The 25,085-nt window shown below is 52.6% G+C and overlaps 1 protein-coding gene across 4 annotated transcripts; it reads right to left on the bottom strand.

The window, feature by feature from the left end:
* Positions 1 to 1,723: 1,723 nt before the first annotated feature.
* CDHR1 (cadherin related family member 1) lies at positions 1,724 to 23,609 on the bottom strand. 4 transcript variants are annotated; one of them, XM_033131330.1, is made up of 17 exons: positions 23,310 to 23,609; positions 22,581 to 22,676; positions 21,454 to 21,599; positions 20,559 to 20,609; positions 19,408 to 19,497; positions 18,118 to 18,204; positions 16,719 to 16,835; positions 15,559 to 15,702; positions 13,758 to 13,836; positions 12,183 to 12,283; positions 9,390 to 9,593; positions 8,728 to 8,880; positions 7,005 to 7,169; positions 6,449 to 6,516; positions 5,662 to 5,890; positions 4,722 to 4,979; positions 1,724 to 4,065 (listed from the first exon to the last, which is right to left on the bottom strand). In XM_033131330.1, the coding sequence occupies exons 1-17, from the start codon at positions 23,362 to 23,364 to the stop codon at positions 3,526 to 3,528; spliced, it is 2,583 nt and encodes an 860-aa protein (XP_032987221.1). In that variant the 5' UTR covers positions 23,365 to 23,609; the 3' UTR covers positions 1,724 to 3,525. The 4 variants fall into 4 exon arrangements, with proteins under 4 accessions (XP_032987221.1, XP_032987218.1, XP_032987220.1 ...); XM_033131327.1 differs by lacking the exon at positions 20,559 to 20,609; XM_033131329.1 differs by lacking the exons at positions 7,005 to 7,169; positions 20,559 to 20,609.
* Between the last annotated feature and the right edge of the window lie 1,476 nt (positions 23,610 to 25,085).

Genomic DNA, 25,085 nt, shown 5'->3' with positions numbered 1-25,085 from the left:
GCATAGGGTAGCAGGTCCACCAACTGCAAAAGTCTAGAACAAACCCCTGAAGGTGAACAGGAGCGCCTCACTGTGCTCACGAACTTGGATGTGAAGATCACTTTCCCATAGGATGCCAACAAGCCTGGCCCCCCTTCTCTAAACTCCCTGTGCTCCAGGGCACTTTCTACCTCCTATTTGAAGACACACCCCCTCTGCAACCTGCTTCCCATCTGCTCCTCTGAGACAGGGATCATTCCTGTGCATTTTCAAAAAGTAATGGCTAAAAGCTCCGTGGTGATCACTGCCAAGTTCACTGAAGAGCCTAGGGAGGACCCATGGGTTTCATGCGTTCCGCACTCTGCATCTTTAGCTACAGCCTTCTCGTCAGTTGGCTTTCTAGGGAAGCACTCTAGTCAGCTATTTGTGACTTATCTTTGCTGAAAAGATTCAAGTAAATAGTCCAGGTCCAGCCTTTTCACTTGGTGGGTTTTTTTTTTTCTGCCTAGAAATAGAGAAGCAGCGGTTCCTTCCACCTCCCTCCATTCTTTCACCCAGCATTGTGCAACAGTGTGCTTTTGTATTCTTTCTGCCCTTTGAAGCTTTGCTCTTCTCATGCCTGAGCTGGGTGACTTCGCTATACACTTTTCCAATTAGTCAGGCCCCTTTCCACTTACCCTGGCGTCTGGTTTGCCCTTGAACTCAGTATTAAGCTCTGGGGTTAGCCAGCGTGGATATCTTGCTACCTTCCTGCTCGTCTTCTGGCACACCCATAGTGCTGACCACACCCGCACACACACATGCACGCATGTGCACACACACACACACAAAATCTGAACTCAAAGGATAAAGCACACAGTGTTCTGCAGATTTCTTTGAGTCATCTGTTACTTCATCTGTCCATGGGTCTAAAGCTCTAGTCTTAGGGCCCAGGAGGAGGAGACTCTTCCCAGTCTGTGTCCCAGTCCCTTACCCTGAGGCCTAACCTCGTGCTGGCTTGTAGCCCAGGCCCTGCCCAGGTGGTTGAGCAGGTGTTCCTTGGCCCTCACCATTCCCCAAGGCAGTGAAATCAGCCTGGCCTCATTCCCACAGGCTGGGAGTCTCCTCCAATGCCAAACCCATGTGCTGGTCCCCTATGTTCGGTGGTGCCCTCCTACTCTTTCTCAGTACGGCTCTGCTGACAACTAAGCACCACACTTCCTGGTGTAAGAGTTGCCCACATGCTCAGTTTCGAGATTGGCTCTGCCTTGCTTCGAGTTCCCGGGCTTTTCCAGGAGCCTCCCCCGCTCCCGGGGCCGGGATGCTGGCCTCAGCTTCCAGCCCAGGCCTTCACGGCCACTGTCCTCAGAGACAACACTGCTGCCCATGTTTCCACGCCTACTCCAGGCTTCCCAGTTCTCCCTCACTGAGCTGGACTGGGATAATTAGTTCTAGCTCCAGAACCCATTCCTCCCCAAGCAGCCCTGCCAGGGCTTGTCTTCCTCGGGAGGAAAGTCCAGCCCAGGCTCACAATGTGCCACGCTCAGGCAAATGTGCTTCGCTTCGAGGTGTCCACATGGCAATTTGGACAAAATTTTGCGGCCTCCTACGGAGTCTGATGTGGTGGTCAGGGGACTGATCTATCCACCAAAGGAGCCAGGAGGCCAGCGGAGCGTGGCTGTGTGTCAGGAAGGCTGGTCTGCACCAGTCAACTAACAGGCACATTAGCAGGGAGCAGGAGGCAGCTTGGCTATCTGTTAACAGATTTTATTCACCATTTACAAAAGAAGATGATTGCATGCAGACTGTGAGGGTGCTATACTCCCTGTGGAGGGCAGTCTTGACAGAGCAGCCCTCTCCGGAAACATGGACCGAAACATGGACTGAAAAGGACCTGTTTGCTCAGTCCAGGCCCACCTCGTAATACTCAATACTTTCTGGGTCGGGGACTGCCGCAGCGCTCGTCAGGAGCTGGCACACCGGCACATCTGAGTAACACCTGAAAGCACAGACTTGGAATCAAGAAAACCAGATGTGTACATCATTGTTTAGATAAGATCACTGACGTATTCTAGTGGGTTACTAGTGAGCAGCGTGAAATGCAGAGAACTGTTACACTTCTCTCCCTGTGTTCATGTCTAGATTTCTTTACAGCAGTTTCCTTAAAGTCAGACAGAACCTCTTTGTATTAACCACAGAGGCCTGCATGTCTTCTCTCCTGGGGGACGTGGTCACAAGCTCTCAAGGTGGGCTCCAGCTAGAAGACTCAGGTCCCTGCCACCGGACAATCGTTCCTCTCTTGGGAACTCATTTTTGTCATCTTGGCAGAAGCAGGCCAGGACTGGACGTGCTGCCCAGCTCTGGTCCCCTCTGATGGCTGCCCAGGGGCTCTGGTGGTGGTGGTGCTGGTGGCAGGGCGGGGGGGGGGGGGGGGGTGGTAGAAGGGAAGTGTGCAAATCAGGGCAACGGCATAGTCCAGCTCTGGCTGCTGTGGATAAGAGGCAGCACCCTAACTTCCTGGGGTGCTTGGTGGAGTCGCTGAAAGAGTTGCACCCCAGAGAACTGGCCCGCAGAAAAATACTTTACATGTGTGCTGCTCTGCACTTGGTGAAAGTCTTGTCACCACTACTTATTTCCGTCTTCACCCTAGACCTGTGGGTGAGGTCGACAGGACTTAGTTTCTTCAACACGAGGAAGAGGATGATCAGGGAGTTTAAACAGCTTCCCCAAGGTTACACTATGTAAGCAGAGGAGCTGTTTAAAAACGGAGGTCTCCCCACTCCCCGGAGCTCAGCCCTGACCTCCTTCTAATGCCAGCACTGTCTCTTCACAGACTTCTCGTGGGGCAGCTCCTTAGAGGGGACTTGAAGCAGTTCCCGATGCCTGTAAGGCCACCACTGTGGCTCCAGTTTGGACGTTTCCAGGCCCATGGCAGCCCTGGCTGGGCCATCTTCCCTCACTCTTGCAAAGCCCATCTTACGCTTCTGTGCCCATGGTCCCCCGTGGGCATAGCAGGGACCCCACAGTCTCTGCCCGAACACAATCCCCCAACTCCCTAGTGGCTTTCAGGCACAGTCCTGCAGGAAGCGTGTTTTCAGTGCATCTTTGTCCTTTCTTGCCACATTTGCTCTCCCTCAGCCTGCAAGGTTTGCTGACTTCCTACTTTAGCCAGCACTTAACTTCCTTTCTCTACTCCTGCTCTTAGCTGGAGGCTTCAGGAGCCAGGTTCTAGTTGGCCTTGTAACAGGTGGCCAGGCATCTGCTCCTTGACAAAGGATGCTGAGGCCCCAGGAGGACCCAAGGGACTGTGAGATCTGGGATTGGTGAGTAGAAGACACACAGAGCCGGCTCCATGTCCATGCAGAATGGGGAGCATCGTAGCTGTGCCAAGGATCTGGGTGATGGGGAAATGTCTGTCAATTGCAGCCAGAACCAGTGAAACCCCTTGTCTAAGGCGCTGTCCAGAGCCCTGGATATGGGTGTTATAACATTCCACAAAATGGGGGTGACCTGAAGGAGCAGAGGGGGGAACATGGGATGAGGAAGAGAGGGGCCATGGGACACACTCTAGAAGTAAGCCTTGCTAGCTACATTGTTCTTCTCAAACTTTTGCCTGAGCTCAGACACCAGAGCTGACTGCATGGGGCTTCCCAAGGCCTTGGGTTTGGGTGAACATTGGGGCTGAGGGGGGCTGAGTGAGCCAGAGACTGTAGGCACAGTCCAGGGGGCTGCGGCTGTGCTGGGCGCCATTCCGGGTGGTGGCGGGGGCGCGGGGGCTCGGGGAGGCGGGGGGCTTCCTTGGCTGTGGTTGTTGCGGTTCTCATTGGGAGCATCCTCTTGGAGCACAAACTTGGCAGCGGCCTTGGTCCTGTTGAACTTGAGCCACTCTATGCGGACAGTGCCGGGTGCAGGGCTGGGCCGCTTGCGGAGCACGCGGCGCACTGGCAGGACCTTGTTGGACTTTCTGTTGCGCCAGAAGGTGGCGGTGGAGACGAGGACGGTTATGGCCACGACGATGGCCATGATGCCGGCCAGCACACCCACAGCCTTCATGGGGTTGTCCTTGGTCTGCATCAAGAAGGCGTCCATGGGGCTTCGGGACAGCATCTGGAAGAGAGAGCCACCGCTGCATTCAGCAGCTCCTGCTGGTCCCTGGAGGACAGAGCAGGGGTGTGAGCTGCCTTCAGCCTGATGGTTTTCACTTTCTGGCATCAGGCATCCCTTAATTTGTTGAGCACTATGAGCTTCATTCCAGAAAAATGCACACGGACAACACAAGGAATGCAACTCACCAGGAAAAAACTCACAGAGAGAGAGAGAGCGGGATGCAAACGCCCTCTTTCCGATGAAGACCTCCTGCATTAGCTGGACTCTTACTCTCCAGAGAGTAGGCTATCTCATGCCTTTGATTAGGAGGGGCTGCATCTGCCCAAATGTATCAGGAACCCCTGAGTGAGGACTTTCTGCCTGACACTGAGCTGAAAACTACACATACTGTGAAGGAGGCATCGGTATTCCCATTTTACAGGAAGGGAAGTAGATGCTTAGCAAAGCCCAAAGTCACCCTGTTAATAAATGTTTAAGCTAGGATTTCATCCTGATTTCAAAGCCTGTGTATTTGATAGCACAGGAGGCTTTGTTACTAGCGCTGAGTGTCTTCTGGAAAAAGGCTGGATGGAGATGGTCTTTCTCCCTCTGGCCATGTTGCAGCGAGACCAGAGGTGGCCCCCTGACCCTCTTCCCGACCCCAGCTCCATACCCACCTCAGTGTCTGTGATGTCAATCTTGAGTGAGGCCGTGGTGCTGAAGGATGGGGAGCCACGGTCCTTGGCCTGCACCTCCAGGGACCACGTGTAGACCCCGCTGGGTGTGATATTGCGCAAGGCTTCCAGGGAGCGGATGGAGTTCTTGAGCCGGATCTCCCCCGTGTGTTCATTGATGTCGAACACGTTGGCCGGCTCCACGCGGATGATGGAATAGTCCACCAGGTTGTTGGGCTCCTCTGCGTCCTGGTCTGTGGCCTGTGCACCAGGAGGGACAGACATGGCTGGGCTTCTGGCACAGTACTATGTACCCTGGTTAAACCAACATATCAAATGGGGCTTCTGGGTTGATGGGAATGGTTCTGGTCCTACTGAGTGGATTGGAGTTGGAAGAGGAATTAAATGTGTGCCCTACTATGAACGAGGGTCTGTGCCAGGCCCTCTGTGAGTTATGCCATTCCCTTCTCAGAACAATCGAGGCAGTAGATATTGTTGAAAAACAAAAGCTTGGATCCTAAATGACTTGTCTAAGGATAGATAGGTAGAAGGAGGGGAGCTGGGATTCAAAGTCAAATCTGTAGGGTTTCAGAGTCCGTGTTTTTCCACATTGAGGAGACAGTGTGGTGCAGTGGGGAAAGCATTGCTCTGAAAGCAAGCCAACCAGCTATGTGAACTAAAGTATACTAACACTTAACCCATCAGAGCCGCACATTTTTGTTTTGTAAAGTGGCAATAACATTTTCTTTTCAGAGATTATTTCTGGGCTGAGGTGGGAATGGGGTATATAAATATCTTAAAAACTCTGGCTCAAAAAAACCCAAAACTCTGGCTCAGAGTGAGAGTGCAATACATTTTAAAATAAATTCTTATGCCACGATGTCTCTGATAGTAGCTGCGAGAATAAGGCTTTTAGGGGAGCGCAGTTGCCTTGGAAGCCCACCTCAATTTTCACTGGGGTCCCCAGCACCATCGTCTTCTCTTGGATGCTCTTTCCAAACTGGGGGTAGTGGTCATTGACATCCAGCAGAGTGACGAACACCTCAGCCAGGCTGTACCTGCCCTCCATGTCCTCCGCCTTCACATAGAAGTTGTACCTGGCAGTGGCCTCAGCGTCCAGGCTGGCCCAGGGCTGGGTGTAGACAATCCCAGTGGATGGGTGGATCAGGAAGCTGCCGGGCACAGAGAGCACAGACAGGGGCGTGCACAAGGACGTGCCCAGGCACACGCACACACGGACGTACACGTGCCTGCAGAGCTGAGCTGCCTCAGGAAGTGGCAGCAATGCCTTCTGTAGCCCCTCTATGCTGTCCCTCCTGCCCCTCTCCCCATCCTTGCAGTCTGACTGAGGGAGGCAGGTCCACCCATCTGCTCATCCGTCTATCAACACTGAACTTAACAATCCAAGTCACAGCCCTTTCCTCTCCTCCCCAGGTCTGCCCCTCCATAGCCCAACACTGCTTGCCTGGCTCCTGAGGCCATGGGTCCTAACTCCAGGCCAGCATGCTGACCCTTCGGCTCTCAGACCCCAGCATCTCACCCAGTGTGTCCCCAATTCTTCCGCCTCAGGCTCTGCTTCCTTCCACTCCTTGCCCCCATGCTTGGCTCCCTGACCTAGGTCTTCTCCTCTCTAAGTTCCTCCTGCCTCTGGCACAGACCCCATCCACTCTCAGCCGCAGCCCTTCATGTCCTTTGCTCAAGGTCCTGTCTGGGATTCTGCATCTACTTACAGGTCTGCCCCGGATCCATAGATGGAGTATTTGACTTCGCCCCAGGGACCTGTGTCCGGATCCACAGCCTGGAAGAGAGAAAGCTCCCAGTGGCCCCTGCCCCTTTGTCTGGATATGTGGGCAGCTCATGTGTCTGAGGGGTGTTTTCAAATGGTGAAACAAGGGATTTGGGGGGTTGCCCAACTTGAGAGACTGATCTGGGGGCCTGCCCTGGAGCCCTAGTTTTCTGCCCAGGAGGTCTCAAGTGTTGGAGCAACACTGGATCTGGAACTCATGTATTCCTCCTTTGTAAATGAGGAAGGAAAAGGAGGTAAGTCCTGTGCACTGAGTTTGGGGTTCACACTTATGTTTTCCTTGTAGTCCAAGAGGTGCTGCTATCCCCATTGTACAGAAGAAAAAAGTAGAGGCTCACAGAGGGCATAGCTCATTCAAGGACACAGCTAATGAGTGTGGACTTTGCAATTCAGATTGGAGTCCAGGTTTGTCTAACTTCGTAAGGTCCCCTTTAGTGGGGTTCCAATTCCACCCTCAGTCCCTTGGCCAGTCCTCAACCCACTGTGACAGCCAACACGTTGGAGCCCCCTGGCACATTCTCAGGGATTCTGGCAATGTAGTAGTGGGAGGTGAACTTGGGAACATTGTCGTTGGTGTCCAGGAGCTGGATCACTACATCCGCTGTGGAGCTGAACTTCTCTGGGGTATTCACTTCAATGGCCAGGAGCTGGGGGAGGAAGGAAAGCGAGGAGTTGTCTGGGTGGCAATAGCCCTGCAGAGGACCTTCCTACTTCCTTTCTCAGCCCTGGCCCCGCACCCACCTCTTCTTACTCTCTTACTCTTACTCTCTTACTCACCTTACCTCTTCTTACTCTCAGCTGCTATTCCAGCCACCACCTGCAGGGGGCACCTGTAAGGCATTCCATCATTTCTCCCACTGACTTGAAATGCATCTTTCTTTTAGTTCCCAATTGTATTTCTGCCAGTTTCTTTTGTTCCACTCAATTAAATATTCCTTTTTAGTTCCAATTTTAAAATTTATTTTGCTTTATGATGTAATTTATTATTTGTTAGAGCAAGTTCTGCCTAATATTCTTTTAAAAAAAATTTTCCCCCGGATATATATATATATATATATTATTAGCTATTCTTCTAGGCTTATTTCTCCAGATAAAAACACTGTAATGGTGTCAAGTCCTCTCACCACCTCCCGGAAGGAAATTCTAAGTAATACTTAATTGAGATAGCATTGGATTCTTTATTAATGAGAATTTGCATTTTTAAAACATTTCTTGTCGTCTTCATATCTTTTTGTTAAATTTTTGAATTTTTTGTAATTTAGATGCTGCATATGTATTGCTAAGGTAAATCCTAAGAATTTTATCTATTAGTTGATATTGTAAAAGAGAATTTTTTTACATCTTTCTTATACCTATTTTTTGTATGTAGGAAAACGATTGGATTTTGTGTATTAGCTTTCTAATGAATCATATTAACTTTGCTGTTTCTAACAGCTTTTCAATTTCTCTTAGACTTGTCTAAGCAAACACTCACATCACCTACACATAATGGTAAAGCTGTCTCTTCGTTTCTAATGTTTATACCTCTTATTTCCTTTCCTAAAACAGGAATAATGTTACCCCAGGAATAGTGTTAAATAACAGTGGTGATAGCGGGCATCCGTGTGTTGTTCCTGACTTCAGGTAATGCTTTTAGAATTTCACTTTTAAGAAGATGCTGGCTATCAGTGTGCATGCATGTATAATTATAAATAATTTAAATAATATCAATGAAGTATTTTTCCTTTTTATTAATATATATTATTTATATGTTTATGTATAACAGGCATTGTTTATGTGTGATAATTTTAAATAATTACAAATACAAAGGAGTATTTTTTCATCTTCTGCTAAAGTTTTTATCGGAATAGATGACAGATGTCAAATGTATATGAGAAAGACATTTATCTTGACAATCAAATAGTTTTTCTTTCTCCCCCTGTTAACATGGCACATTATATTGGTAGTTTCCCTTTGAACCCTCCTTGTTTTCTTGGAGATAGCTGTAGTTTAGAAGCTGGAGCTGAGAGGCTGTGCGAGCAGTAGGAAAAGGGTCTTGTATCACTCTTCTTCTCTCTCCCCCTTTTGCTCCCCAAATCAGTAGGAGAGACAGAGAGACTGAGAGGAAAAGACTAAGATCAGGAGGGGCAGGGGTGACAAGGGCCCCCTCAGAAATGAATCCAGATGCTGGAACCCCCATTCAGGGCAGTGCAAAGCATCACCTACCTTGAAGGTTAACACTTTGAACTTTTCAAAGTCAATGGCAGCTGAGTTCTCCACAATGATGGTGACTTGGGCTTCATTCAGGACTGTCTGTGGGACCACCCGGAAGATGCCCCCGGGCCCCACTAGCCGCAGGTTGAATTTGGCATTGGCTCCCTAGGCCATTAGAGTTTGGAGAGAAGAAACGGAAAGGATGAATGCGAATAGAAACTCATACAGTCCTGCTAAGCGAGGAGTCTTCATATGCTCTTCACCTTGGGAAATAAGTTTTATTACTTCTTTCTATAGGTGCGGTGATCAAGGATCAGAAAAATTCAGCAAGTTATGAGGACTAGACAAGGGAAAAAGCAGATAGGCCTAGCCCTGTGCTGGGCACAGGAGACAGCAGGACACATTCACAAATGCCTGTCTGGTGGGTCAGACGCAGAGGTGCTTTTGTTTAATTGGCTTTTACTTTTTAATTGATTGTGAATATCTTTAGGCCCAGCAGATAGTCTTTGATTAGCTACAGTCCCACTCTCTCTTGGTTACACTCCCTTGTTTCATTCATTTTGTGACCCTCCAGGCCCCTGTGACATAAGTGTGAAGGCTGATGCAGACTCAGCTTTGGGACTTTTGCCCCACACAATTTGCAGGAAGGCAGGATGCAGGGCGGGGACACACACCTGGTCTGAGTCATTGACGGTGATCTTGAGCCCCCGCAGGATCTCCCCCTGGGGCGGGTGCTCGTACATGGACAGCTCAAACCTGTTCTGGGGCCCATTCTCTCCATAGAACGTCGGTGGGTGGTTGTTGAGGTCCACGATCCTGATGGTGACTGGAACGATGGCCTGGGCAGCTGGGCTCCCTGCAGAGCTGACCTCAGTCACCTAGGATGGGGACAGGTGGCTAAGGTTGTGTGACAGGCTGGCTCCAAGATGGCTTCAATGGTCCCCACCTCTTGGTATTCATTCTTGAGTAATCCCCTCTCCTTAAATGTGGCGTGGCCTAGTGACTTGCTTCTCACTGAGAAAATGGCAGAGGTGATGAGCTATCACTCAGTGATCAGATTACAAGAGATTATAACTACTGTCTTCTAGCAGACTCTCTCTTGCTGGCTTTGATGAAGCAAACAGCTGTGGTAGAGAAGCCCATGTTTCAAGGAACTAATGGTGACCTCTAACCAACACCTAGCAAGGAACGGGGTCGCTGAGTTCAAAAGCCTACAAGGAGTGAAATCCTGCCAATAAGCATGTGAGCTCGGAAGGTGGTCCTTCCTGAGTGGAGCCTCCAGTGAGAACACAGTCCAGGCTGACAAGTGGGTGGCAGCCACGTGAGAGACTTTGACACTGGGGAGCAGATAAGCTGAGCCTGGACTGCCAGGCTCAGAAACTGCAAGATACACATGCGTGTTTTTAAAAGCCACATACAATAAAATGGTAATACATTACAAAAGCCATAGGAAACTAATACAGTGCTGTCACTAACCCTGTTTAACAGATGAGGCACAGAGCGGTGGGGCAGTCACCTGCAGTCACAGCTCGTGAAGAGCAGATGTGTCTGATTCTGTAGGCAGTGCTCTCTCCGCCGCACCACACTGTTCTCTCTTTGCAGCCAGACATGGGTTCAAACCTTGCTCTACCACATTCTGTCCTTGTATCCACAGGCCAGGGGGAGGCTGCAGGGAGGGGTTGCTGCAGGTGTGGGGATGCAGCCGTAGATAACTAATACAGCCTGCAAAGCCAGGCCCAACAGCCCACAGGCACCTCAGGAACCACGTGGCAAACATCACACGAGCCCCTTCAAGGGCCTCCTTCCCCTGTTCTACTGCTCTGGTCTTACTGATCCTAAAATTTCCCTTCCTGGACTCCACTCTGTCACTCCCTAGCTGCTTCCTCATTCTCCTTTCTCAGAAGCCTCCATCGGCTATCTTCATTTCCTACTTCCCACTCAATTCTCAGCCTGTCTCCAGCTCAGAGACTTCACACTGACGTCCATGCTGCACGAGGCGCGGCGACTCTCTCACCTTCCCCGGTGCTCTATGCTCCCGGCCACTGGGACTGCTCTCTGTGGCTCCCCTCGACCTCTCTGACCTCTCCTTCACCTGCTCACTCTAAGCTTCGGATGCTCCCATAGCTGTGCCATTGGCCCATGGCTCCTCCCTCCCCACAGCCATCCTCTGCGTGATCTCATTCCCACCCATCCTTTTACCTGTATGTCTATACTCTCTCCTCTAAATTCTAATCCTGTATACCCAGGTTTGGATCTTTCTACTTGGATATTCCTGAAGCACCCAAATTCATCACGCCTGTCCTCCACTTGCCTCCTTCCCTGTGTTCCCGATGGCATGGTGCCACCCTAGGCTCATCCACCCCTCCCCGTCCCCCGCCCCTCACAGCCACTCAATTGCCACATTCTGTGGAATGCTCCGTCATAATTTGCAGTTTGTCTATTTCTGCCATGCTGCCTTTCCTCATCCCCCCGGGCCCTCTTCATCTAGCGCCTTGGCTGATGGTGCTGCCTCCTTGCCTCTCGTCCATTTCCCTCCAAACCCGAGTCAGGAGCAGCACTCTCCAATGCCAAGCTGGGACTGGGCCAGAATCACCTGGGAGCTCAAAACATGCAGAGCCTGGGCTTTACCCCAGCCAGACTGGATCCCTACTCCCAGGGTGGGCTCTAGAAATCACTGTTTACCATGCTCTCTGAATGTGAGAACCCCACTGGTCTAGTGAGCAGCCTGGGTGAGCTTTCTAACATGACTGTAATCCTGCTCAAAACCTTTCAATGGCTCTTGATTGCTCTGGAGCAAGAGCAGCGACATAATTTTCAGGCCCAGTGAAAAATGAAAATATGGGTCCCTTTGTTCAAAAATCATTAATAACTTCAAGATAGCAAGAGCAGAGCCTTAAGCCCAGCATGAGACTCTAACCAAGGTCCTCGTGTGATGGCACGGGTCATGTGTCCACGGAGCTGGTCCTGCTCCAGGGGAAAGCCCATCCCTCGTGTCCAGGTCCATTGTTGCTCTGGCCCCAGATTGATATCCAGCTGTTTCTCTTCTGCATGGGGCCCATGAGTCCATGGGTCCACTCTTTGCTGCAGTCCTACTTCATTCCTCATTGTTTCTCTAGTACACTACGTGCTTTCACCTCCAGCCATGGCTCACAGGCTTTCTTAACTTGGAAAAACAGCACTCCATCCCCACCCCACCAAGGCTCCCCTCCACCGGCCTCCACCTGTTGGGTCCTACTCATGCTCAAGGCATAGATGCTTCAGTCCTACCTTCTCCTGCCTCTGACAACTCAGCTTGTGAGTTCATGTCTTCCCCTTGGCAGGGGCTTTGTGTACCTGCTATAGCCTTTACACAGCTACCTGATGTAGGAGCTCCTTGGGGCAACATCTAGCTCCCTCCACAGACTGTGACACCTGGGGAATAATGGAGGCAGCCTGAAGGCGGGAAAGGCCAAGCTGAGGGATGTTACCTGTACGTGCAGCTCATACACCTCTCTCTGGAGCTGGGCAGGGCTCTGTGTGATGGAGATGGTTCCAGAAGTCTCATTAATTTCAAAGGCTCCATCACTCTCTGTCATAGAAGAGAGACACACCCTGAAGTGCTGACCAGGGCCACAGGAGGGTGTAGGAGAGTTGTGCCATGCAGGGTGCCATACGCTTCTCACGCATTATCTCACTGCAGTCTCCTCTATAGAATGTAATTCTGTCATCTGTGTCTTGCCAGTGAAGACATTGAGTCTCCGAGGGGCTAAGAAACCATGTCCAAGGTTACACAGTAAGCAGAACTGGGATTTGAACTCATTTGTGTCTGGCGCCCAGATTCTGTAGTACTTTGCTTCTCTCATGTATAGTGTGTGTGTGTGTGTGTGTGTGTGTGTGTGTGTGAGAGAGAGAGAGAGAGAGACAGAGATAGAAAGAGAAAGTGAGAAAGGAAGAGATACAGATGAAGGGAGAGAGAAGGAGAGGAGGGAAGGAAGGAGAGCAGAAAAAGAGGAGAGAGGAAGAGGAAAGAGACTGACGGAGGAGGAGGAGGAGAATGGAGAGGAGAGGGGGTGGGAAGGGTGCTTGGTAACTGGTAACAGATCTGGAGTCTGTGACGCAAAGACTCTGCCTGGGCAATTGCACACAGACCTCTTGTGGCCGTCTTTTCAGCATACAGCTCTACACTGCCCTGCTAATTGTGTAAATTGTGTAAAATTGTGCAATCATGTAAAGGTTTGCAGTGGTGGTTGAGGAGGGAAGGCAGTCGAGGGTCTGCGTGCCTGGAAAAAGGAGCCTGCATGTGATGGTGGCCATGCTTGTTAGCGCATGAGCTGCTAGAGGGGCAGTGTACACCAGGCATGTCCTGGGACAGGGTCAGAAGAGGCAATGGTGCCTGAGTGAGCATGTGGACATATGCATGTCTGGGATCAGGCATTAGGTGTTATGGCCCACTGAGGGACGCCCGGAGCGACTAGCTGCTGAGGGCTGCAGGGCCCACCCCAGGGCTGGCCCTACCTGCGCAGTTGCTGCTCAGCTGTCAACGAGCATAGATTTAGGTTCAGGCCCAGTGGGAGCTTTGGATGTCCACTTAGCTTCTCTGAGCCTCAGTTTTCTCATCCATATATAGGGTGAGTAGTAGGGAAATGCCATATCATCATTGCACTTAATTCATTTAATTCAAATATATGTTCTAGGCCAAACACTTAAAATAATTAGGAAAAAAATGGCAATTTAAAGAACATAAGAAATGCTGCCATCCCTTCTTGTCAATGAGCATATGCCCAGGATAAAGGGAACATGAATCTGTGCCCCCATTTGCTGTTAGTTCCCAATGCTTCTCTCCCTGTCACTGGACATAATGACAAGTGGAGGCCAGAGGACATGCCCACAGAGACTTCTTATGTGGTGAGGGTCCCAGTCTCTCCTCTCCATACATTTTGTGCTTCTCGCCCTATGGATGAGGGACCCGGGGCACAGAGAGACTAGGGAATCTCGTTCTGGTTGCCTGCAGAGTCAGAGCTGCTACCCGGTATGTCTTGTCCCCAAAGCTGCCCCAGACTTACCGCTCAGGAGGCTGTAGAGAATGTGGTTGGGTTTGCCCCGATCTCCATCCATGGCGGCCACTGTCAGTACCTCCGAGCCCTTGGGCGAACAGGAACAGCTGCGTGAGGCTCATGGGTGATGCCAGGGCTCTCCCTTCCCCAGACACTGTCCCCACCACAAAGGGAAGGTGCTGTCCCACCCAAGCCCTGCTCTGTGGGAGCTCGAAGCACCTACTGGCCTCCAGGTGACCCTCATCCACAAGGGTCAGCATGTGGGCTGCCCAGGGACTCTCAGCCTTCGCTCCTCGTACATACACTGCCTCCTTTCCCACACACCACACTCCACCCTCCTCTCCTCTCCCCACCCTCTGGCTTCACCCCCTCTGCCTCAGCCATTTTTTGCCTTCAGAGGTGCGCAGAAGGAGAGGTGAGAGACTGGTGGGAGAGGGGCCGGCACAGAGCGGGTGCAACAGAAAGTCCGGGAACCAGGATTTTATCCTGTGGCCCTGGAGCGCCGTTTGAAGGGTTGGCACAGGGGTACCACAACTAGACAAGTCCGGCCTGCCATCCCCTTCTAAGCTCCGTCCTCAGGTCCTTCTCCCTGGCCTGCCCATACTCGTGGCTGCCTCCTGACTGTCCGAGTGCCGCCCTCTCTCCCCTCGACACCTGTCCACCCTTAGCTCCTCAGCAGGACAGTGCCGGCCTCCCCCCCTCCGTCCTGCAGCCCCACAGGGCACCCTGGCATTTCTCTCCCTTGCTCTGTGCTCATCTCCACCACTCAGCTGCTGGCTTCTGGTAAGGTGGCATTTTAGCTTGGGCGCAGCCTGTGAATGGTCCTCAGTTAAGTGCTTTTCATTGATTCATGAAGTCAGGAATAATCACAGCCAGGAAGAGGACATTGGAAATGCAATTCAATTCCACAGAGAGTTCTTGAGCCATGGCCTTGTGAAGTCTGGCTCTGGCCAAGTCTCACTCCGCAGCGAGCTCATGGTCTGGCTAGGGTGTCCTTTAAATACAGGGGTGCATACCATGGAGGGGTGTGCCAAGTGTGGGAGAGAGGGGAGCTCTCATCTCACCCAGTGATGTCAGGGGAAGTGGTGCCTGGGCTGAACCGAGCAGGGCAAGGGCATCGGCCCATGGGCACAGTTCAGGCAGAGGGGTAAGGATGGAGTGGTGCGATGGGCAGGGCAGAGGACGGTGAGGGGTCATCGGTAGAAGGGAGGCTGGCTCAGATGCCAGGCCCGGGGAGTGGGACCTTCCCTGAGAGGCTGAAAGACAAGTGCTGCAGCCAAAGCACTGGAGGCAGACTGCACTGAAGGGGAGACCGTTGAGGCTGGCCTTTGAGCGGTGGTGTCTAGCAAGGGACATGGTGGCTCAGCGGCAAACTGTAGGAGAACTACTGGTCTGAAGGGCCCAGGCTCAGGGGTAGGGAGGCACAAAGCACCTAACCTCCTATATGAGGTGTAGGAAAGGCCCCACCCAAACTAAGGCTCCACTATCTTCCAGCCTCTCTTCTTCGCCCTTCTTAAGGGCCATCCTTTGCAGTTGGTCTGGGGTATGTTTGGATGAGGGGAAAAAATGCCTGGTACAGTCTTGGCACCTAGCAGATGCTCCATACACGAGCACCCGCTTCCTCCCGCTTATACTTCCGGAGGCAAAAAGACCTGTTGGTGGCCTGAGTGAGTCCAGAGCCAGCTTCTGTATGACAAGGTCACCCAGGGCTGAGCCCAGCCATTTCCAGCAGGGGAATCCCAGGGCAGAGTAAGGGACAAGGCAGGAGGCATCAGGAGGTGACACTGAGCTGAGGAGCGCAGCCACCCACCGGAATGGTGTCCTCGTACACATAGCCGTAGTAGGGTGTGCCCACGAAAACAGGGGTCATGTCCTGCACGTCGTCCACGTTGACTGTGACCGTGGTGGTGGCCGAGAACACCACATCTGCCCCTCGCAGCCTCCCTCCACCATCCTGGGGAAGAATCCGAGACTGAAGAGAGGTCGGGCTCTGGAGTCGAGAGACTCCAGTGGAATCTGGCTCCTGCTACTTACTGGCAGTGAAGCCAGCTGCCTGCTCTGAGTTCTGTTTGCTCCTGTGTCACTTGAGATAATTCTCCCTTCATAGGAATGTTGGGGACATTAAATGAGATCATGCATGACGGTCTTCAGGCAGTGCCTGGTATGTAGTAGGCACTCAAATGGTCTTTTGGAAACAGGGACAGTTCTCTCTCCAGGGAAATGATATTGGACAAGTGGCAGAGGAGGGAGTCAGAGCCACTTTCCCTCCCAGCCAGGAGCCAAGCCTCAGACAGCTCCCGAGGACCTGCTAGAGCCTGATTGCTGCCCAAGCTGAACAGTGAAGCTGTGCGCTGAGCCCAGCCCTGACAAGAAACCACAAGTGGGATTTGGGACAGGCTGGACCGGGATGGCCTGTAGCCAACATGTGACCCACCCTCAAGGGCCTTTCTGGAAAACTAAATACTGGGCCCAGAGGACTGGGGTTTCCTACCCTTGGTGTGGAGAGGAAGCACGTTGGCTGAGCACCTGCTGAGTTGTAGGTCCCACACAATGCACTTTAAAAATGTGAGGAATTTAGTTAAGCTTCAGAGGTGGGCTGGTGAGAAAACTGAGGCTCAGGGGTGTAACTGGTCACACAGGAGGTGCCCAGAGGCCCCGTGTGGGGGAAGTGATGGGACATGAGTCTCCGGGCCATGGCCACCTGATCCTACAGAGGGGAACCTGGCCTGTCAGTCTTGAGGAGGTGTGTGCCATCTCCCAAGAGGGAATATGCTCTCTGCCTCAGGAGACACTAGCTTCCTAGGAGAATATGTCCATGTCTGGGCAGGGTCCACTCAGCACAGATTCTGAGCAGCTCTCCCCCAAATTCTGTTGTGGAACCTAAATCTGTTCCAATCCAAGGGTGGCTTCCCCCAACAAAGGCTGAGGAAAGACTGGATGGGATGTCCCCCATTCCTCCCTCTCTATTACCTTGGCAACCACGGTGACGAAATGGGCCCGGGCTTTCTCGTAGTCCAGGGTGGTCCCAGGCCTGAGGCGCAACACACCGCTGTGGCGGTCCATGGCAAATTTGGTGGACTGCATATTCTGTAAGAGTGAGGGGCAGGCTGGGCCTTGGGGAGCAACCCTGGCCGGCCCCAGAATGCCTGCTCTGCCTGCTAGAAGGGGAGCTTCACTGTCCTTGTCACAGTAACTCTGGCCTCAGAGCTGAGGTTCAAACTTCAGGGCATCCAGCCTTTCTGACCCCCAGGGTCCCTCTTCCTAGAGCTCTGGGCTTCTCCTCCCCCTCCCTTAGTTAAAACCAAGAAATTCCCTTCCAGCAAGGCTTTAGCTTTACTCTCTGCTCAGCTAGAACACAATTGGGCCGGACTTTGGGCTAAGCTCTGGCCCAGAGGTTCCAGCAGGGAGAAATGTCAGCAGTGCTCTAACCTAGAGGCCGTGGAACCTTCAAACTCCACCCCAAGTAAGTGACTGTGGGCCAATCCCAGGCAGTGTCTGGTGGTGGTGGTGGTGAAGGGGGAGCAGGGTTTGGGCGGGGATAGGAGATGACCTCCAATCTAAACAAGGGTTACTGAGCTCTACATACATTTAATCCTCAGGAAATCCAATGAGGATGTGATTTTATCCTTCCCATTTTACATGTGAGGGAACTGAGCTGGGAAAGTAAGATTATGGATTGAAGTCCCCACTAGTGGGAAGTGTTGGGATCTCTCCAGTACCCACAGAGCCAAGGGAATTTGTCCAGAATGTGTATTTTTAACCATTGAGCTGTAGTGCCTTGAAAATTTGTGAGAGCAAATGAGTAAATGAGGAGAGAAGAGGAAATGTTACAGAAATGGCAGCCTTGTGAAGGAAGGCAGCGGGTTCCTGGTGAGCCCAGAAAAAGGCAGGTGGTGCAGGGAGGGGTCTCGCCTTTGATGGGGAGTGATGGATGGACAGGGGGCGTCACAGCTTTGCCCCTTCTGAGAGCTGCCCCTTCTGCCCTTTTCCTACTGACAATTCTGGCCCAGACAGCTTTTTTTCCACCTTGTGTGGGTGCAAAGTCCCCAGGCCTTCTCCTGGGGAAGGGTTTGGGGGTGGAGAGCTGAGGGTCCTGGAGATCTGGGGAGAGAGAGGAAGGCCAACTCAGAGGGAGCCGGGATGGTGCAGTTAGGAGAAGACAGCTTCCGTCCGGGTCCCTCTCATGTCCCCCCCTGTCTGTCCTACCACTGCGTTTACTTAGACCTCATTGGGATCCAATGTGACATCACTGACCATCTTTGGGAATAGCAGAGGGACTGACCTATGGGTCTTGGTGATGGAGGTGGGGGTCAGCCTGGCATCCCCTCTAGCCCAGGCCTCTGGTTTCCTACTGTGTGCCCTGCCTTACCTGCAGGAAGTAGGTGACACTCCCTCCAGAACCTGTGTCCTTGTCCAGTGCATGGACCTTAAAGATGCTGCTCCCAGGAGGTGTATCCTGAGGGGTCAGAGCCACAGGGGGTCAGTCGTGGGGCAGCGACAGAATGCTCAGGGTACTTGGGGTATGGAGAACCATGGAAAGGTGGGGTCAGGGGTGAAGGGTAAAAAGAGGTGACAAGGTGGTGACTAACCCAGGGACCCCCAACAGGGGAAAGAGCAGTGATGGAGGAAACACATCAGAGAAGGAAGAAAATAGAAAGAGCAGATATCCTCCCCCTGAGGAGGGCCTCAAGGAGAGAAGGAAAAAAACTAAGACTCCAAATAGATAAAGGGTTTAAATACGAAGTGAGACAGGCCTTAATAAACATGGACATTTTCAGCATTACCAGAGATCACATATGTACCATTTAGAGCCAGGATGAAAGGTCTTTCTCTACGGAATTAGCAAACATTAAAAGATGTGAGAATCTCCAGGGTTGATGGGGGATAGGGAGACAAACCCTCTCCTACGTCTTGTTGAAAATTGCAAATTGGTGTTATTCCAGAAAAGCAATCTGGTAACACCTCATAGGCATGGATGCTTTCGACCTAGTAATTTCAAATCTTGGAAGATAGCTTAAGGAAATGATTCTAATTAGAGAAAAGGAACTTTTATGTCAGAATTTGATATTTCTTATGACAGCAAAACTGTAAGTATCTTAAATATCCAAACATAGGGGAACAGTTCCATAAATGATGGAATGTTCACTTAACAGAAGTTACTAAAATGATAGTTACGCAAACTTTACAATTAATGGGGGAAATGGTGGTATTATAAATTAAGTGAAAAACAGTATACAGAAAGCAGATGTTTAGTATAGTCACAACAATGTAAAACAAACAGAAAATAAATCTAATAATCACAAAAACAATTAGAAAGAAATACACCAAAATTTAACAATGTTATCTCAAGCTGGAGGGGTTGATAGTGATTTTGAAATCTTTTTTTTCCCTACCTTTTTATGTATTTCACATTTCCACAATAAATATATATTATGATTATAATGGAAAATGGTAAATGAACATTCTGTTAGAAATAAAATGAAGGTGGGAGGGGATGGCGGTCGGATGGGGAGGACAGGAGGGCCAGCTCTCCCGCGGGTAGGGAGGTGCTCTGCACTCAGGCGCAGTCCCCGTGGCCAGGTCACAGGGCAGCCCCAGAGGGCAGGCCACGGGCTTGGGGTAGGAGGGCAGCAGCTATGCCTAGTGGCCTCATACTAACCTCAGGAACATGGACAATGTAAGGCTCCTGGATGAACCTGGGCGCCTCGTCGTTGGCATCAGTCACCAGGATCACGACTTTTTCTGCCACCTGAGAAGGGTAAGGAGTAAAGGGGACAGGAATTGGGGCAGTGAGACCTTTTGGACAAAAAAGGGACAGTGGCCCCTAATGCCCCCAGGTATATGTCTCTACCCATCCTCCCTCTCTCCCCCTTCCTTCTTGCTATCCTTCCTTGTTTTATTCATTCATGAAACAAATATTATTAAGCAACTATTTGATGCAAAGCACATGGAATGGAGCACTTGGTGTTCCATCCCAGGGACAGAAGACATGGTCTGATGGTGTGCATTTTGCAGGATGAGGTGGCAGGGCAAAGATCAGCATATGAAAGAACGTGGTGAAAGCATTGGGGTGATAACAGTGGGATGCCAAGCACTGAGGGCAGGACCGCTGCACTGTCCAGCTCTGGAGACACCGTGTATGCCATGGCCTAGGCAAATGCATCCCCTGGGGCTATGGGGGCACAGTGCAGGAGGCTGCATCCGGAGGCCCCCCAGAAGAGGCCTCTAACCAGCCTGTGGTGGTAGACGGAGGGAGGCTTCACAGAGGGGTGAGAATTAGGCTCTGCAGCAGTTTGGCAGGTGAGAGGGAAAGAAGTGAAGGAGCGTCAGGTGCAAAGGGGAATGAAATGCACGGTGAGTTCAGAGAACATAAGTAGATTTATGCCAGATGGTTGGGAGGGTGAATGTGGGAGAGAAGGTGGACGAGGCTGATGGTGCCCAAAGCGGAGGCCCTGAATGGCAGGCTGAAACTTGGGTTTCACCCGGAGGGTGGTAGGGACCAGCTGTTAGTGCTTTCTGAGCCGGGCTGTGGCCAAGTCTGTGTCCCGCAGTGTGGGCCCAGGCTGAATTTGGAGGTGGATTGGGGTTGGGGAGCCTGCAAGCAGGGGAGCCCCTGTAATTATCAGGGAAGCACTGAAGAGGCCTCGGGCAAAATGGTGGCTTTCCTGTGGGCATGTTGGGGGCGGGTCTTGCTGGGCCTCAGCTTGGGTTTGCCAGGGAACCCTCAGTCCCCAGGAGGTTGGAGGAGGGAACTGTGCTCAGGCCCAGGGAGCTGCATGCTGTGAGGGGCTGGCGCAGGTGTGCACTCACCACATTCAGGCTGTCAGAAATGCTGATGATGGCTTCAATTTCATCCTCTCTCTGCGAAGCACAAGGAGTGAGTGAGTGTCCAGGAGTGATACATGCTAGGGACCCCTGAGTCTGGAGAGAGCTCTCCCTGCCCCGCTGAGCCCATCAGAGGGGCCTGGAGTGGTGTGGGGTGAACAAAAGTTTACTCTGGCCACGCTTGAGACCTTCCTTTAAGGCTCTACACATCACGGGTTCTTATAAACCCAGAGAGATTGTTGAGGCACCAACAGAAAATGCCCCCCAGCTACAATGAGGAGAGATGCTAACCTAGTGTTGTAGAGGTCCCAGGAAGAAGGTTTATTCCCTTTTTTCTGTACGTTTTCTCCCCCTTATCTCTGCCATGCCCCTCTGTTTTCCACAGTTCTGCAGAGGTCCAGACCTGTGGTATCTCAAGCACTCCCCAGCACACTGTGGCACCTCAATGAGAAAGGTCCCTGGGGGAATGCCAGGGAGGGGCAGCCAAGTCACACCTCCACCACTGTGTCCCCACAGCAGTCTCTGAGACCCACCCTTTCCCTTTTCTAGTCTGGCCTGCAGGTGGTGAGTCTGCCATCGGACCAGAGCTGGCAGCAACCCCACACCTGAGGTCCAGTTATGTGGCTAGCTAGGCCCACCAGTCTGGTGTGGTGTCTCAGAGTGAAATGTAGCCCATGCCCTGTCACTGGCAGGTTCAAAAGGGTGCCGAGGGGTGGAGATTTTCCAGACTCAGAGGTACTCTCTAAACCACCCTTTCCAGCCCTGATCTGCTGTCTGAGTTTTCTGCAGCTTACAAGACCTCTCCAAAGACGATCTCTAGCGGACCGTCCAGCCCTCAGAGGCTTGGCCGGCAGGCAGCAATCCTCGCTTCTCCCCATACCTCTCTGTCCAGCTCTTCAACCAGGGTGATGTTTCCAAAATTGGGGTCAACAGAAAAGACGCTTCTAGAGCTGGGGTCAAAGCTGATGTGGTAGGAGACAGGGTCTCCCTCGGGGTCTGTTCCATTCAGGGTGTACACATGAGAACCTGGGAGACACAGAGGGGAGACCTAGAATCTGGGACCTGACATTTCCTAAAAGTGGCAGCTGCTCAGAGCCAGGGATTCAACCATCTGTACAGTGAATTTGCAGTTCAGTGCCAAAGGTACCACCCTGAACTGAGCACTGCGCCCCACTGACCTCACCCCCCTGCTGGCTGCCCCTCCCACTCTTTGTCTTTATTCTTTACAGCTGTCGGTGAGATATTAGTATCAGCCACTTTACAGAGTGTCATCTATAATACTGATTGTAAGGAACTTCCCCTCTGCTGTCCCTCTGCCTGCTAATGACTCCTGTCCCAGGAGCCAAGATTGGGGGTTCCCCGGGGATGGGGGAAAAGGGAGGCGCCAGTAAGGCAGGAGGGTGGCCCATGGGGCAGCTCTGTTCCCCTGCCCGGATCAGCTCCTCAGGGATGTCTGAGCAGGTGCCTCTTTTACACGGCTGATCTTTGGCTCAGGATTCCCAATCCAGACAGGGTGAGACAGAGGAAGTGCAAATCTCTCTTTCTCCTTCTCCCCCTCTGCAGATCCCAGCCAGCGAGTTAGATGTTCTTGGATGCTTTTAAAGCCTAAAGATCTGAGGCTCCGGGAGGTCAGTCAGTACATTTGCTCAAGGTTACACAGTGGACACTGGGCAGCTGTGGCCAAGCCCAGGGGTAACCATCATGCTGAGGGCTTCTGCCTGTCGCCTGGGGCGGGCCCTGTCTTTGGACTGGCACTGAGGTCTCCAGGGCTTGTCGGGCTTAGGTCTCCATGGCAACCAAGACCTCCTTTATATGCAACTGCCCTGGAGAATTCAAAGTGCAAACAGCCCCTATTCCCGTCCACCTCCCCCCCCCCCCCAGCACCTGCAGCCTAGCTCTCCCTTTCTCTACAGATTGCGAGAACTCATGGTTCTCCTGTGCCATGTCCAGGGGAACAAGGGCCACCCCTCTAGAGGACCTATGGGGGCCAGTGCCAAGGCTCCTCACCAACAGGGGTGTCCTCCGGGAGGCTGAATAAGGCCATGTTTCCATTAGTGCTGCCAACCCCGTTGTCGAAGAAGTGGGGGGCGAAGTTGACCTGGGCTAGGGAGAAAACAGACAGAACAAATGGACACCCAGAAACTCGGAAGGGCAATTTCGCGCCAGCATGGTCTGATAGCTGGCCCCAGTTCTGGGCAGGCTGGCACTCTCCTCTCCAACCCTAGCACACCCATGGTTCGGCTGGGGAGCCTGGGAGAGGGTCCCTTAGCTCAGTCTTGTCAGGGACATGGACCATCTGGGGCTCTTAGAACCCATGCAGCTGCCAAACTCTGCTCATCAATAAGCAGACTGGGACCCAGAGCCAGAGAGGTACAGTGCCCTGGCCAAGGTCACACCAGGAGCTGGGGGGCTCTCCCCTGCCCCATGCATCCATTAGAGATGCCGCCAATCCTCCTGCCCTGTTTCTGAAAAAGAAGAGGTCAACGGGGGTCCTGGCCCCAAATCTGGGGTTTCCAGAGTCCTTGCCTCTGGGGAAGTGCCCCGGGAACCCCTCTCCCAGCCAAGCCAGACAACTGGAAGAATCGCCCCCCTCCTTTCTGCTCCGGTCCCCATCGCCCAGCTGGAGTCTCACTCTGGAAGTGAACAGTCCAGAACTATGTCTCTGTGTCCCTCCGGGTAGCGCCGGCACCCACCCCTCGCCCCCACAGAGGCCCGCGGGGCCCAGCGCCCACTCACCCAAGCAGAGGCGCAGCAGCCCCAGGGCTAGGGCGGCCTGCCGGTCGAGCCTCATGTCTCCGCGGGCGAGTAATGTCGCTCCTCGCAGACGAGGTCGGGCGCAGGAGCACAGAGCATGCCCCGGGCCCGGGAGGAGCACAGAGGTGACAGTGGGGGTGGCGGCGGCGGCGGCAGGAGTGGGCACGGGGCGGGAGCGCTGGGTGGTATGAGGGCGCTAAGCGGATGACAAGGTTCGGATCTGCACCGCCGAAGCGCTCCCGCGGCCGCCAAATGAGACCAATTAGTGCGCTGCGAGCCGTGGGGACCCGCTCCAGCAGCGGGTGGGGGGCGGGTGGGTGGACGCGGGCACTCTTCTCTCCTGCCACGCCCCCTTCTCCCAGGTCTGGAACGCAGGAGCCTGGGAGACCGAAGGTCGCGAATAGGAGCACTGTGGAGTGGGCCAAGGGTCTTCCCCCAGGGTGCCCTGGTCAGAGCCCTGGGAAAGTGGGGCTTTTCGAGGTAAACAGGCTTGGGGAGGGCATTGCCTTCCAGGACAAACATGTTCCAGACATAGTTCTCTGAAGGCTGTGGGGGTGAGACCAAAAGACAGAGAGGAGGGTTGTGGTCTGGAGAGGAACAGATGAGGGCTTATCCGGACTCCCTGTCTAGGACCTCAGCCCATTCTTGCTGTGAGTCCCCGGCAAGGCCAGTTCTCCCAGAGGGTCCCATCACTAGTCTGACCACCAGTGGGGGTTCACATGTGTGGTAGGCAGCCGGGAGTGTCTTCCAGTCTCCATAAAGGTGGGAAGCAGAAGTTTCCAGGTAGCAGGAGACCCTCCCTGCCCATTCCCGGCAGCCATTTGGTGACCACAGAGAAGCAGCAGAGCCACTCGAGCCTTGCAAGGAACTGTTTGAAGACACATTCAAGCCCCATCCTGGGACAGATTTGCTGACAGCGCTGGCCAACAGAGGTATGGACTCCCCCAAGACGGGTGAGCTCTCTGTCCCTGGGAGGACATTTAGGAAAGCACACCACTGCTGTGGGGACCCTGGGTACTGACAACTAGGAGAAGCAGGTGAGCTCAGGAGCCTTCCTTGTTGCTGGTAAATCTCCCTGGTCTGGACTTATTCTCTTGCTCTGACATTGGAGTTTGGTTGGAAAAGCAGCCGGGGGCACAGGGCAGTCACTTCAGGCCCAGTCTTGGTCACTTCTTAGATGCCCTTGGGAAGGTATGTCCACAGACAGAGGAGACCCCGTTGTGTGCTCCCTGGAGAGGTCTCCATGTCTGGGGCCTTCCCCCGGGGGCCTTCCCAGGAGTAAAGCATCCCCTACCCCCAGGCCAGCCCTCCTAGATCTACTGTTAGAAAGAGTTAAGGATTCAAGTCCAGGACGAGATGATTCAGTGGTCTCAGAGTGTTTGGCAGTTTTCAGACCCAATTAATCCAAACCTTTCTTGTTAAAGGGTCTGGCCCTTTGGCTAGAGAGATGCACTTTAAATCGCACAGACCTTTGTCCATCTCTGTGTCACAGGGTGCTGAGACAAAGCCAAGGCAAGCATTCCTATATAGAGATGAGGAGATAGGCCTTCCACAAGTCATCCAGTGAGCTGGAAGCAGAGCCAGGCTTTCCTGAGGCAAACGTCTTATCGGTATGCTGGGAAGAGCCCGAGCTCCCTGCTCCTGTCTGCCCATCTGCATCAGGTGGTTCTGGGGCCTTTGACTTCTCTCTCCTCAGTTCACTCAGTCAACAGGCTTGCACTGGAGAGTGACAAAGAAGGAGTGCCCCACACGTGTGTG

The sequence above is a fragment of the Rhinolophus ferrumequinum genome, chromosome 16 (genome assembly GCF_004115265.2).
Source record: "Rhinolophus ferrumequinum isolate MPI-CBG mRhiFer1 chromosome 16, mRhiFer1_v1.p, whole genome shotgun sequence".
NCBI classification, from domain to species: Eukaryota; Metazoa; Chordata; class Mammalia; order Chiroptera; family Rhinolophidae; genus Rhinolophus; species Rhinolophus ferrumequinum.
The sequence above is the reverse complement of the archived record's forward strand: the minus strand, read 5'-3'. Positions and strand labels throughout refer to the sequence as shown.

What these genes read in the sequence shown, in the direction of transcription:
- CDHR1 (XM_033131330.1), bottom strand. Translation starts at nt 23,364, where the DNA reads ATGAGGCTCGACCGGCAGGCCGCCCTAGCCCTGGGGCTGCTGCGCCTC. An exon ending in TGTATGAGCTGCACGTACAG is followed by an intron (nt 9,594 to 12,182) that starts GTAACATCCCTC and finishes TCCCCATCCTAG; the next exon opens with GTGACTGAGGTCAGCTCTGC. An exon ending in TTGACATCACAGACACTGAG is followed by an intron (nt 4,066 to 4,721) that starts GTGGGTATGGAG and finishes TCTCTCTTCCAG; the next exon opens with ATGCTGTCCCGAAGCCCCAT.